The sequence below is a fragment of the Salvelinus sp. IW2-2015 genome, linkage group LG2 (genome assembly GCF_002910315.2).
Source record: "Salvelinus sp. IW2-2015 linkage group LG2, ASM291031v2, whole genome shotgun sequence".
Classification (NCBI taxonomy): domain Eukaryota; kingdom Metazoa; phylum Chordata; class Actinopteri; order Salmoniformes; family Salmonidae; genus Salvelinus; species Salvelinus sp. IW2-2015.
Genome location: NC_036839.1, coordinates 34,733,357 through 34,748,670, shown reverse-complemented (window position 1 = coordinate 34,748,670; position 15,314 = coordinate 34,733,357). Strand labels below are relative to the sequence as shown.

At 43.5% G+C, this 15,314-nt stretch overlaps 1 protein-coding gene across 1 annotated transcript; it reads left to right on the top strand.

Moving 5' to 3' along the window:
* Positions 1-1,427: 1,427 nt before the first annotated feature.
* Positions 1,428-5,027, top strand: LOC111978955 (ankyrin repeat and SOCS box protein 9-like). Its single transcript, XM_024009206.2, has 6 exons — positions 1,428-1,661; positions 1,792-1,871; positions 2,229-2,336; positions 2,970-3,127; positions 3,784-3,932; positions 4,782-5,027. Exons 1-6 carry the CDS (start codon positions 1,568-1,570, stop codon positions 4,976-4,978), a joined length of 786 nt encoding a protein of 261 aa, XP_023864974.2. The 5' UTR covers positions 1,428-1,567; the 3' UTR covers positions 4,979-5,027.
* Positions 5,028-15,314: the final 10,287 nt, after the last annotated feature.

Here is a 15,314-nt window from a genome sequence, read left to right as displayed (position 1 = left end):
TTTGCAGCATCCCCCTGGAGAGCTCTCTCTCTTCTCTCTGTCTCGTTCTCCCTCTGAACAAACCTCTCTCTGCTACTGTCATCTGATGGTGGATCAGATGACAGTAGTAATAACTTCTAACTTCTAATAACTTCTAAAGAATGCTTTCATCTGGACTGTCCTTGGGATAGAGAATCACCTCGTTGCATCCATGAAGAGTGCATGTCACAGAATGCGCATAAGGAGTGCCTTGTCATGTTTTCTCACTGTCACGTGTTTGCCTCTCGATAATGTCAATGAGGCAAATTTGGGGTATTTAAAAATCAAGAAATGTATGTGGATGATTAGTTTATTATCGTGGCGGATCTGCTTTGGGCAGTGTCAGTTGTTGATAATGCCAGTGTACCTATCACAGGTGGCTGGTGGCACGTTAATTGGGGAGGACATGATTTCCATGTGTTTGATACCATTACATTTCCTCCATTTCAGCCATTATTGTGAGCCGTCCTCCCATCACCAGCTTCCTGTGGTACTTATGTATAATCTYGGTTATCCCAGAACTAAAGTCTCACGTAACTGGTGGGTTGCTCAATTTATGTTTATGTAGTCTGTCCACGAAAAAGGAACCTATGCCAGACAATGCAGTAAGTAAGTATTTCTGGTGTATTTCCTCTAAGACAACATTGTATCCTCCAAATGGAAAAAGTAGGGAGCATAAATTGGTTTTTGGCAAATTTCTCTCTCTTGCAAATCTCTGTGAGCCTTGAATTCCTCCTTGTAAAATGTTGCCATTTAGAAGCCTATCCAGCCAGCTATTTGAACTGCATTTCTTTCCAATAACACACAGGTTTTTTGGAAACTTGCAAGTAGGCCTAAACTCTGCATCTACAGCTGATGAATGGCCACTCATGGAAAAGTACTCCTCCATTTAAACCATGGCTTTACAGTTTGTATCCAACACCTCAGAGGGCAAAGTGTGTGTCACACAGGATGTTGACACAATAACCCAAACTATGAAAACAAACATGTCACTGCAAATCCGATTTCTAAGTATCTTTCCAGCCCCAACTCTCTCTTCCTCTCCTTCCCCCTCTCCCCCCTCTATATTTCTTCATCAAGACCCCTCCTTCCCTCTCTCCCTCCCTCTTATACTGGACCCGTCTTATAAGAGTTGCATGTTCATCTTGTCATTATTGTACTGCCGTATATTATTTATATGGTCTGTCTTTGAGTGAACTGTTTGTGATGACAGTGTCAAGTTACGAACCTGCTCGACAGGCTTCCACTCACTCTCTCTGCCCCACCATTGGTTCTTAATAAGCACCATGTGCACTGTAAAAACCAGCCCAGCAGGGCATTCAAACCCACTTCCTGCATCGCAGACTCTGAGTCTGGTCGGAAATGACATCACAGGCTCTGAGTTGGGGCCTGATGCCAAAAACACCCCCAAAACAGTTCAGGAACAGACGGCTACAGATTAATTTTGACACCAACGACAGGTGACAGTCCAGTTGCTGATGTTACAAAACCGATGGTGCAGACAGACTACTAGACTGCTGTCTGATTTGAGGAACTCTATTTGTAAACAATGAGACAGGCCACAGGACACAGCAGTGACAACCAGAGGAAGAATGAAACTCAGACTGGTTCTGTTGTGTTTCTCTCCAACCCTTTGATGAGTGGTGAGTAGTAGTAGACTGCTTGGTGAGATCGACAAAGTATCCACTTGTCTATATCCATGCTTTGGCTAATGAATTTATGTATGTACTGTATCTGTGAATGATCCTATGCGTGTTGTTTTTATTTTGTAAGATATTGAGTCAGATTGGTCCCCCATTCATGATGCAGCCTACAATGGACGTGTTCTCACACTGAGAAACCTAATAGCTCAGGTAAGGAAGGCACAGCCAGGCCTGTTATAATATGGACTGGCAAGGAGCCAACCGTTATTATACAAGCTCATGCCTGCAGGCGTCAGTTAAACTGATATTTGTTATTTCTGTTTATAAAGTAACAGTAGCCTTACCATCATCTGCAGAATGGGACTGTAGATGGAATGTATCACTTAAGCACAGTATTATACAACGGACAGCTTAGAAATGCTGCACATTTCAAAGCAATTTTAATATGGGGAGTGGAATTTCTGAATAAGCTTAAAAATGTATGTCTATTGTTGATTGAGGTAATTGCAGAGGGAATAGGATTGGTTTTGATGTTTTATTGTTGTCATGTTTCTTTCTTCGTCACAGGGAACGTGTGTCAACCTAGCCACTCTAGACAGAGTCTCTCCCCTTCATGGAGCATGTCTGCAGGGACACACTGCCTGTGCCAAGTTACTGATAGAAAATGGGGCCAATGTGAGTAAGGAATTCCACTCTATCTGCACCATCTCTGGCTGATTTTAAGACTCACACAACACAAGATTGTATACATGTTTATTGACATGAGTTTGATTGAATTTAATCATACAAGCGCCATGCTCTACCAACTGAGCTACAAATGACCACTCTCAATGTATAACAAACAAAGTCCAAGAACAGGCAGACCACCCTGAATATGGGTTAGATTATGAAGATATTAGGCGATTAATCACACACAATCCTTGCCACTTTGACATTATTAGCACAAATCTGTAGACAACAATAGCCCTACTGTTGAATTCATCTGTACGCTGAATGAGAAGTCACATTTCAATAACTTAACTGTTGAATAGTCTACTACATTTTAGTTATAAGAAAGCACTGAGCGAAAATGAAAAACCACTGATGCACTCTCCATGTAGGTGTATACACTACCATTCCTAGACACACTGACACAGTAGTATGCTTACAATGTGACAGACAGTGGAGTGTTAACCTTCTCAGCAGGCTATCACCAGTACTTTTGTTGGTTTTGATAGGATGGGAGAGGAATGCAGCAAGATGTATTGGATGTAAGATAAGAGCTGTTCAGTAGAGCTGATGAGTGCATGTTGTTGTCTGCGGTACCAGGTGAACGTCCCCACGTTGGAGCAGACCACCCCCCTGTCAGAGGCCTGTGCCCGGGGCCACGTGGCCTGTGTGACCCTGCTCCTCCAGCACGGAGCCTTACCCAAAGGATACAGCCTCTCAGCCTCCCCCATCCACCAGGCCGCAGCCAAAGATTATGGGTCATAGTCTGAAGGACAGACTCCCAATAGATAGATAGATCCTCTGTGGTTAGGGTAGCAAAATTCTGGGAACTTTCAATAAATTCCCTGGTTTTCTAGAATTCCTTGTTGGAGGTTACAGATTTCCGGCTTAATCCCTTCTGACTCCGGGAATCCCCCAACCGGGATTTGGGGAAAACCAGGGAATTTTTTGAAAGTTCCTGGAATTTTGCAACCCTATCAGCCAAGGCGGTAGCCACGTGATTCACTGAAGACTGCACTGCAGCTTGTGCCAAAGTAATAAAGGGAAAACCCTGTAGAGATGACAAAATGTTGCAGAAAATAACACAATGAAGGGATCATAATGCGTGTTTTTTTTCTCTCAAAGGTTCATATACAGTAGCTACAGCAGTTTGACAAAGATGAAAGTCAAAACGTGTCAGCTTTTATAAAATAAAAAAGAGCACCATTACCTAAAAATGTACTGTTGTTGCGGTAATTTATGGGAGATGCGTTCATCTTTCCTTTTTTGTAATACTTAGGAGCAAGAGCAATTTGTTAAGCCATGGTCACGTTAATTTATTTTGTTATGTGTAATGAGATGTATCATTCCCTAGATTTAGACAGTCAGAACTTTTTCAAAGCAGATCACACGCACTGTTCTTTATTCCTTGAAGATATCTCTGTCCAGGTCACCCAGAATGCATTGAGTCTCAGGTTCATCACAGGGCAGATGTTGATCAACACACTGACCAATCAGGCTCCCCACTCTACACTGCCTGCACCAATCAGCATCTGAGCACTGTGAAGAAATTGCTTCAGCTAGGTATGATAGTAGATTCTCTTCCATTTGTCTAGTCTAGATACTGTAGAATCTGGACTGGACATTGACCAGTGTGATTCTATCACAAGGTTCTGCTGTATATAATACATTTTACCAAGATAGCCATGGCACATTAAGTACACTACATGACCAGTATTGTCGAACGCCTCATTCCCAAATCATGGGCATTATAATGCCGTTAGTCCCCCCTTTGCTGCTATAATAGCCTCCACTCTTCTGGGAAGGATTTCCACTAGATGTTGGAACATTGCTGTGGGGACTTGCTTCCATTGAGACACAATAGCATTAGTGAGATCGGGCACTGATGTTGGACGATTAGGCCTGACTCGCAGTCGGCATTCCAATTCAACACGAAGGTGTTCGATGGGGTTGAGGTCAGGGTTTTGTGCAAGCCAGTCAAGTTCTTCCACAACGATCTCAACAAATAATTTCTGAATGGACCTCACTTTGTGCATGGGGGCGTTGTCATGTTGAAAGAGAAAAGGGCCTTCCCAAAACTGTTACCACAGTTTGGGAGTTGTGCAAAGCTGTCATCAAGGCAAAGGGTGGCTACTTTGAAGAATCTCAAATATAAAATATATTTTCATTTGTTTAACACTTTTTTCCTTACTACATGATTCCATATGTGTTATTTAATAGTTTTGATGTCTTCACTATTATACTACAATGTAGAAAATAGTAAAAATAAAGAAAACCATGTAATGAGGGTTGACTAGTACTGTATAGTGTAGGTTGAGGCTTATTCACCTAAGGCACTCATATGACATTTACTGTGCATACAAAATCCATACATGTTCCACACAATAGCCATAAATATACGCTCTCGGTCAGGTGCTAGTGTGAACAGCAGTAAGGATGGGGACTCTCCTCTGAACACGGCAGTCTGTCTGTCCAACCCTGAGCTGATGTCTGTTCTGCTGGAGCATGGGGCTGACTGCAGCAGCAGAGACACACAGGGCAAACAACCCCTGGACCTGGCCTCTTGCACAGCCCGTGGAGAAAATAGTGCTGGGCCACAGAGGAGGTAGCTAGTCCCCCAATGGATCTATCTGATACACAACATTTTGGTGGTGTTTTGAACTGCTTGTATACTTCAAATTAAACCTGTCATACATATGTTAGTGTTTGTGAAATACTTATTTGTCCTTGCATTGTGATACCATGATATAGTAATAGATTTTGGTACTATTTACATTGTTCTTGTATCATTTACAACAGCTAACCCTGAAAACGTCTTTCTGTCGTTCTAAATTATATCCGTTTCTTCTTGGATGCCTGGCCACGAGTGTCTGATGCAGCTGTGTCGACTGTCCACCAGGAAGATTTTGGAAAAGGCCAGACTTAGTTCAATCCATGGTCTCCAGATCCCCACGAACTGAAACAATACCTGCTGTACCAATCAGATCTATTGGGTACATCCATAAAATGAAGGAAAAAAAGTTCTATCTCAATGCATTTCTACTTTCGGTCCATAGGTGGCACCCTAACACAAGCATCTTTGGACAGAGGACAAACACTCAAACGTGAACGTTGATTGGTGGGATTGTTTGTGCCATATCTTGAAAAATGAAAGATATGAGAAAGAAGAGAGAACTTGAGATTTTATGCATTCATTTGTGCATAAATAAATGAATACGTCTACTGTCACTTGAAGAAAGAACATGAACTGTGGACATATGGACTTTGTTATGTAAAAAGGAGATCAGGGTTCATTGCATATCTACATATAAATGAAGTGGTGTGAATATATCTCAGCATTTTATGTAAAAAGGAGAGCAGGGTTCATTGTCTATCTAGATATCGATGAAGTGGTGTGACTATATCTCAGCAAGAGTTCATAAAGTTTTACTAAATTAATGCCAAATTAACATAATTATTTTTGTTCAAACAATGTTCATGGATATTGTAACAAGCTTCGAATGTAAGTATCCATCCATGATACGTACACCCATTTATGCGTTCATCTATCCATACAATTATGTAAATATATAAGTTAATACATACGTACACACACTATGTAGTTCTGTCCTTGTGATGTACTTGTTTAGTATTATGTATTATAAACTGGGTGGTTCGAGCCCTGAATGCTGATTGGCTGACATCCATGGTATATAAGGTCTGTATCTAGGCACTTCGCATTGCATCGTGCAGGGAACAGCCCTTAGCCGTGGTATATTGGCCAAATACCACACCCCTTATTGCTCAATTATGTTGTGTTTTATGTTTTGTTTGGACCCCAGGAAGAGTAGCTGCTGCTTTAGCACTAGATAATGGGGAGCCTAATAAAATATTTAATACACACACACACACAGCACAGCACCATACTTAGACACAATAAAGGATTTTCTCCTGAATAAATATGTTATAACACGATTACACTCGGGCTATTCCATTCTCCCTCAAATCAGCATTCAATCAAGCCTTTGGGAAAGAAGATGCCGCCACAGGGCGTTGCCATGAATCAAGATAATCAAGGAAAACTAAAGCCAATCGCTGGGAGAGAAATGGATGCTTGGAGACACAGAAGTGTGGGTCTTTGAGAGGTTATACACTTAACCAGACTGCTATATTGATTGCCTTCTCTCTCGCTTTGTGTGGTCTACTGTATTCCTCATAATAACCCAAGAGAGAACAGTGAGGAGATGTTGAAACAAAAGGTAAAGGCAGTGTAATGAAGGATCAATCTCTGATACCTAATCTTCCATTTTAGAATGGGGAAAGTTGACTAGAATCCCAGACTCACACCGCCTAGTATTATGGTTTCTGAGAGTACAGAACACCTTTCTATTACCGCTCTGAAAATGTATAATTTACAATACAGTAGGGTTATCATCTTTCCTTTATTTCATAACCAATCTGTAAAGGGAGAAAACTCTGCTTTGGTTAGTTAAACTTTATTGTCCTCAGAGAGGAACATTACTTTCTATAATAATGGATAATATGGTGACCACATTCATTCCAATTACTGCTTATGAACGACTGACTATAAAATAAGCCTCAGAGAAGGTGCCATTCATATTGTGTCTATGGCTCTCCATGTCTATAACTAGCCCCCTTACAGGGATCACTGTCACCTGACCTCACTGTATCTATAAACTACCATCAGAGGCCTGCCACACCACAGGGGGAATCAGAGCAGGCACTGGTTTTAGGATATAGGTTCTAGGGCAGAAGGAGAGCCGTCAAGGAGGATGTATGTTGAGAGAGGAGGCAGAGAATGACTCTTGATGCCCACTTGTCATCCACCTGCCACGAGAATGGCGCATGAGAATGGCGCAGGAGGGGATGGCTGCAGTTTTACGGGCTCCTAACCAACTGTGTTATTTTTCCCCCCGCATTGTTTGTAACTCATTTTGTACATAATGTTGCTGCTACCATCTCGGTTGACCAAAAAGAGCTTCTGGACATAAGAACAGCAATTACTCACCTTGAAATGGACAAAGATTTTTTCTTTAAACAGTCCGACACAATCGATATACTGCTTTGTCGAGACAATGCCCAAATTCCCGTCATCAGCGTGAAGAAAAAACTGAGGAAAAGGGGGAGAAGGGCGGGTGCCTTGTAAAAGTTTGCAGACGAGTAGGTAAACCACCACTACCCTCCGTATTATTGGCCAACGTGCAATCATTGGAAAACAAACTGGACGATCTACGATTAACACTATCGTACCAATGGGACATTTAAAAACTGTCATATTTTATGTTTCACCGAGACGTGGCTGAACGACGACACGGATAATATAGAGGTGGCTGGCTTCTCCGTGCATTGGCAGGACAGAGCAGCTACGTCTGGGAAGATGAGGGGCGGGGGTGTGTGTCTATTTGTCAATAACTGCTGGTGCACGATGTCTAATATTAAAGAAGACTCAAGGTAGAAAATCTCATGATAAGCTGTAGACCACACTATCTACCAAGAGAGTTCTCATCTATATTATTCATAGCCGTCTATTTATCATCACAAACCAATGCTGGCACTAATATCGCACGCAAGGAGCTGACTAAGGCCATAATCAAACAAGAAAATGCTTATCCAGAAGCGGCACTCCTAGTGGACGGGGACTGCAGAAAAACTTACATCCGTTTTACTTAATTTCTACCAGCATATCACATGTGCAACCAGAGGAAAAATAAACTCTAGACCACCTTTACTCCACACACAGAGACGCATACAAAGCTCTACCTCGACATTGCAAATCTGACCATAATTATATCCTCCTGATTCCTGCTTGCAAGCAAAAACTAAAGCAGGGAGTACTAGTGACTCGCTCAATACGGAAATGGTCAGATGACGCGGATGCTACGCTACAGGACTGTTTTGCTAGCAGACTGGAATATGTTCCGGGATTCATCCAATGGCATTCAGGAGTATACCACCTCAGTCACCGACTTCATCAATAAGTGCATCGACGATGTCGTCCCAACAGTGACCGTACGTAAATTTCCCAACCAGAAGCCATGGATTACAGGCAACATCCGCACCGAGCTAAAGGCTAGAGCTGCCACTTTCAATGAGCGGGATACTAATCCGGACGCTTATAAGAAATCCCGCTATGCCCTCAGACGAACCATCAAACAGGCAAAGTGTCAATAAAGGACTAAGCTTGAATCCTACTGCACCGGCTCTGTCGCTCGTCGGATGTGGCAGGACTTGAAAACTATTACAGACTACAAAGGGAAACCCAGTAGCGAGCTGCCTAGTGACGGGAGCCTACCAGACAAGCTAAATGCCTTTTATGCTCGCTTCAAGGCAAGCAACACTGAAGCATGCATGAGAGCATAAGCTGTTCCGGAACACTGTGTGATCACGCTTTCCGTAGCCGATGTGTGCAATACCTTTAAACAGGTCAACATTCCAGACGGATTACCCGGACGTGTACTCAAAGCATGCGTGGACCAACTGTCAAGTATCTTCACTGACATTTTCAAATCAAATCAAATTTATTTATATAGCCCATCKTACATCAGCTGATATCTCAAAGTGCTGTACAGAAACCCAGCCTAAAACCCCAAACAGCAAGCAGTGCAGGTGTAGAAGCACGGTGGCTAGGAAAAACTCCCTAGAAAGGCCAAAACCTAGTAAGAAACCTAGAGAGGAACCAGGCTATGAGGGGTGGTCAGTCCTCTTCTGGCTGTGCCGGGTGGAGATTATAACAGAACATGGCCAAGATGTTCAAATGTTCATAAATGACCAGCATGGTCAAATAATAGTAATCACAGTGAACAGGTCAGGGTTCCATAGCCGCAGGCAGAACAGTTGAAACTGGAGCAGCAGCATGGCCAGGTGGACTGGGGACAACAAGGAGTCATCATGCCAGGTAGTCCTGAGGCATGGTCCTAGGGCTCAGGTCTTCCGAGAGAGAGAAAGAAAGAAAGAGAGAAAGAGAGAATTAGAGAGAGCATACTTAAATTCACACAGGACACCGGATAAGACAGGAGAAATACTCCAGATATAACAGACTGACCCTAGCCCCCCGACACAAACTACTGCAGCATAAATACTGGAGGCTGAGACAGGAGGGGTCAGGAGACACAGTGGCCCCATCCGATGATACCCCCGGACAGGGCCAAACAGGCAGGATATAACCCCACCCACTTTGCCAAAGCACAGCCCCAACACCACTAGAGGGATATCTTCAACCACCAACTTACCATCCTGTGACAAGGCCGAGTATAGCCCACAAAGATCTCCGCCGCGGCACAACCCAAGGGGGGGCGCCAACCCAGACAGGAAGACCACGTCAGTGACTCAACACACTCAAGTGACGCACTCCTCCTAGGGACGGCATGGAAGAGCACCAGTAAGCCAGTGACTCAGCCCCTGTAATAGGGTTAGAGGCAGAGAATCCCAGTGGAGAGAGGGGAACCGGCCAGGCAGAGACAGCAAGGGCTGTTCGTTGCTCCAGTGCCTTTCCGTTCACCTACACACTCCTGGGCCAGACTACACTCAATCATAGGACCTACTGAAGAGATGAGTCTTCAATAAAGACTTAAAGGTTGAGACCGAGTCTGCGTCTCTCACATGGGTAGGCAGACCATTCCATAAAAATTGAGCTCTATAGGAGAAAGCCCTGCCTCCAGCTGTTTGCTTAGAAATTCTAGGGACAATTAGGAGGCCTGCGTCTTGTGGCCGTAGCATACGTGAGGTATGAACGGCAGGACCAAATCGGAAAGATAGGTAGGAGCAAGCCCATGTAATGCTTTGTAGGTTAGCAGTAAAACCTTGATATCAGCCCTTGCCCCAACAGGAAGCCAGTGTAGGGAGGCTAGCACTGGAGTAATATGATCACATTTTTTAGTTCTAGTCAGGATTCTAGCAGCCGTATTTAGCACTAACTGAAGTTTATTTAGTGCTTTATCCGGGTAGCCGGAAAGTAGAGCATTGCAGTAGTCTAACCTAGAAGTAACAAAAGCATGGATCMATTTTTCTGCMWMATKTTTGGACAGAAAATKTCWGATTTTYGCAATGTTACGTARATGGAAAAAAGCTGTCCTTGAAACAGTCTTGATATGTTCGTCAAAAGAGAGATCAGGGTCCAGAGTAACGGCGAGGTCCTTCACAGTTTTATTTGAGACGATTAATTGTCAGATTCAACAGAAGATCTCTTTGTTTCTTGGGACCTAGAACAAGCATCTCTGTTTTGTCCGAGTTTAAAAGTAGAACGTTTTCAGCCATCCACTTCCTTATGTCTGAAACACAGGCTTCTAGCGAGGGCAATTTTGGGGCTTCACCATGTTTCATTGAAATGTACAGCTGTGTGTCATCCGCATAGCAGTGGAAGTTAACATTATGTTTTCGAATGACATCCCCAAGAGGTAAAATATATAGTGAAAACAATAGTGGTCCTAAAACGGAACCTTGAGGAACACTGACATTTACAGTTGATTTKTCAGAGGACAAACMATTCACAGAGAMAAAYKGATATCTTTCMRACAGAYAAGATCTAAACCAGGCCAGAACKTGTCCGTGTAGACCAATTTGGGYTTCCAATCTCTCCAAAAGAATGTGGTGATCGATGGTATCAAAAGCAACACTAAGGTCTAGGAGCACGAGGACAGATSCAGAGCCTCGGTCTGACGCCATTAAAAGGTAATTTACAAGTGCAGTCTCAGTGCTATGATGGGGTCTAAAACCAGGCTGAAGCATTTCGTATACATTGTTTGTCTTCAGGAAGGCAGTGAGTTGCAGGGCAACAGCTTTTTCGAAAAATGTTGAGAGGAATGGGAGATTCGATATCGGCCGATAGTTTTTTATATTTTATGGGTCAAGGTTTGGCTTTTTCAAGAGAGGGTTTATTACTGCCACTTTTAGTGAGTTTGGTACACATCCGGTGGGTAGAGAGCCTTTTATTATGTTCAACATAGGAGGGCCAAGCACAGGAAGCAGCTCTTTCAGTAGTTTAGTTGGAATAGGGTCCAGTATGCMGCTTGAAGGTTTAGAGGCCATGATTATTTTCATCATTGTGTCAAGAGATATAGTACTAAAACACTTGAGTGTCTTCCTTGATCCTAGGTCCTGGCAGAGTTGTGCAGACTCAGGACAACTGAGCTTTGGAGGTATATGCAGATTTAAAGAGGAGTCTGTAATTTGCTTTCTAATGATCATGATCTTTTCCTCAAAGAAGTTCATGAATTTATTACTGCTGAAGTCAAAGCCATCCTCTCTTGGGGAATGCTGCTTTTTAGTTAGCTTTGCGACAGTATCAAAAATAAATTTCGGATTGATTTTTGTCCTCTGATGTCCTTGGGTAGGCAGAGGGAGTCTGGAAGGGCATCAAGGAATCTTTGGGTTGTCTGAGAATTTATAGCACAACTTTTGATGCTCCTTGGTTGGGGTCTGAGCAGATTATTTGTTGCGATTGCAAACGTAATAAAATGATGGTCCGATAGTCCAGGATTATGAGGAAAAACATTAAGATCCACAACATTTATTCCATGGGACAAAACTAAGTCCAGAGTATGACTGTGGCAGTGAGTAGGTCCAGAGACATGTTGGACAAAACCCACTGAGTCGATGATGGCTCCGAAAGCCTTTTGGAGTGGGTCTGTGGACTTTTCCATGTGAATATTAAAGTCACCAAAAATGTGAATATTATCTGCCATGACTACAAGGTCCGATAGGAATTAAGGGAACTCAGTGAGGAACGCTGTATATGGCCTAGGAGGCCTGTAAACAGTAGCTATAAAAAGTGAATGAGTAGGCTGCATAGATTTTATGACTAGAAGCTCAAAAGAAAATTGTAAATTGAAATTTGCTTTTGTAAATGTTAGCAACACCTCTGCCTTTGCGGGATGCGCGGGGGATATGGTCACTAGTGTAACCAGGAGGTGAGGCCTCATTTAACACAGTAAATTCATTAGGCTGAGGCCATGTTTCAGTCAGGCCAATCACATCAAGATTATGATCAGTGATTAGTTCATTGACTATAACTGCCTTTGAAGTGAGGGATCTAACATTAAGTAGCCCAATTTTGAGATGTGAGGTATCACGATCTCTTTCAATAATGGCAGGAATGGAGGAGGTCTTTAATCTAGTGAGATTGCTAAGGCGAACACCGCCATGTTTAGTTTTGCCCAACCTAGGTCGAGGCACAGACACGGTCTCAATGGGGATAGCTGAGCTAACTACACTGATTATGCTAGTGGCAGACTCTGGCTAACAGGCAACCTCCCCTGACAGAGTCTGTAATACCTAAATGTTTCAAGCAGACCACCATAGTCCCTGTGCCTAAGATAGCGAAGGTAACCTGCCTAAATTATTACCGCCCCGTAACACTCACGTCTGTAGCCATGAAGTGCTTTGAAAGGCTGGTCATGGCTCACATCAACACCATCATGCCGGAAACCCTAGACCAACTCTAATTCCCATTCCGCAACAACAGATCCATAGATGACTCAATCTCAATCGCACGCCACACTGCCCTTTCCCACCTGGACAAAAGGAACACCTATGTGAGAATTCTGTTCATTGACTAGAGGTCAGCATTCAACACCATATAGTGCCCACAAAGCTCATCTTTAAGCTAGCCTGGGACTAAACACGTCCCTATTCAACTGGATCCTGGACTTCCTGACGGGCCACCCCAGGTGGTAAGGGTAGGCAACAAGAGATCTGCCACACTGATCCTCAATACGGGGGCCCTTCAGGGGTGCGTGCTTAGTCCCCACCTGTACTCGCTGTTCAAGCACGACTACGTTGCCAAGTATGACTCCAACACCATCAATAAGTTTGCTGATGACAGACCTGGTCACCGACAACAATGAGACAGCCTATAGGGAGGAGGTCAGACACCTGGCAGTTTGGTGCCAGGACTATAACCTGTCCCTCAACGTGAGCAAGACAAAGGTGCTGATTGTGGACTACAGGAAACGGAGGGCTGAACACGCTACCAATCACATTGATGGGGCTGTAATGGAGCAGGTCAAGAGTTTCAAGTTCATTGGTGTCCACATCACCAACAAACTATCATGGTCCAAACACACCAAGCCAGTTGTGAAGAGGGCACGACAACACCTTTTCCCTCTCAGAAGACTGAAAAGATTTGGCATGGGTCCCCACATCCTCAAAAAGTTCTACAGCTGCACCATCGAGAGCATCGTGACCGTTTGCATCACCACCTGATATGGCAACTACTCGGCATCTGACAGTAAGGCGCTACAGAGGGTAGTGCGTATGGCCCAGCACATCACTGGTACCAAGCTTCCTGACATCCAGGACATATATACTAGGTGTTGCCAGAGGAAGGCCCAAAAAATGTTAAAGACTCCAGTCACCCAAGTCATAGACTGCGCCAAGTCAAGTACCAAAAGGCTCCTTAACAGATTCTACCTCAAAGCCATAAGACTGCTGAACAATTAATCACTGCTGCTACTCACTGTTTATTATCTACGCATAGTCACTTTACAAATTACCTGAACTAACCTGTACCCCCGCACATTGACTTGGTACCATGTGCTGTAGGTCTGAGTATAGTATGGTGGAACTTACAAGTTTATGTTATAATACTTTTATTGCATCAAATGGTTGTTTTATGCAACAGAATAGAGGATTCTTATAACTCTCTATTGTGTCTGTGTGAACTGAAAGTGGGCCTCTGAGAGATAACACTGACAGGAGATTGATGATGTCTTTGGGGATACCGCATTCCAGAGCATGAGTTAATGTTTCTCTACTGGTGTACCAGGGGGAGATGGCTCCAGTATGGAGTTGGGTGGCCAGACACTGGTCTCTACACAATGAAAACGGATTTTACAGCAGATACTGTCTGCTGTGAATTATAAGTATCTTTCATACAAATCTTAACCTTGTGACCCATTTCATGCATCTGTTGTGTGTCATGTAGACTGAAGGAGGATGAACTTTGATATAAAATGCTGTGGCTCAAACCAGCTTGTTGAGTTCTCAGTGATCACCTCCAGGGGTGATTACCGACCAGCTCCATTACTGCAGTAATTAAATAAAAAGTTTGATTGATTTGAAGAAATCTAAGACTCTCCTTTTGATTACAATAGTTCCACCACAATAGCCCCATCAGTTAGCTGTCTATGCTTAGCCTTGACTGATGAGGTTTAGCATCATTGACATCATATCACATAGGTACAGATCATGGTATGTTTGCATCGCCCAGTTATTAAAAGCATAAAAACAGAGCTTGAGGGACCCACATTGAAACCACTGTACACTAACATCTTTCTCTGTATTATAAACTGACGGATAATCAAAAAGGCTGAAAGAGGAAACAYGAGGTAATGTGCTGCCGTGAACGTGGAGATTTCCCTCTTTTGTGATAATACAGCAACAGCTGCTCAGACACATACAGATCCAGGAGCTCTCGTTACTCTCACTACCTCTCCATCGATCCCCTCACAATTTGCTGCTTGCAGTAAATCATTGTCCCCTCAAGCATACAATGAGCATCTTGGGCCAGCTGCGCACATTGAGCCGGACTTCAATTTACTGGTGTTTAATGTTAAATCAATATTGTGGAGGACTTCCTGACTTCTGGGACTCTGGGCAGACCTATCAGGCCTGTGTAATTAGTGGCATCTGGGAAATCAGGGAGGAGGATGAGTCTGGGAGAATCTCAATTTCATACTCATCGTGACCTCTCTCCTTGCCTCCTTCTCAAAACCTATTGGAGGAGAAGGTCAGAGGGGAGGGACGTCTGACTTTCTCATCCAATGGGTTTTGAGGAGGAGAGAGGACACAAGGAATATGTAATTGAGATCTTCCCTCTGTCTGTCAGGGGGGAGAGAAGACAGTCATGTGTCTGCACACCTTCAAACATCTACTTAACTTTCTGAACTGTAATGACTGAAAGTAATGCATTAGTGGTGGGAGTGTGTGGGAACATGGAAGGATGCTCAT

Excerpts from the sequence above, each read along its gene's own strand:
- LOC111978955 (XM_024009206.2), top strand. The coding sequence starts at position 1,568 with ATGAGACAGGCCACAGGACACAGCAGTGACAACCAGAGGAAGAATGAA. Across the intron at positions 3,128-3,783 it reads GCCGCAGCCAAAGATTATGG|ATATCTCTGTCCAGGTCACC; the intron begins GTCATAGTCTGA and ends TATTCCTTGAAG. Across the intron at positions 3,933-4,781 it reads GAAGAAATTGCTTCAGCTAG|GTGCTAGTGTGAACAGCAGT; the intron begins GTATGATAGTAG and ends GCTCTCGGTCAG.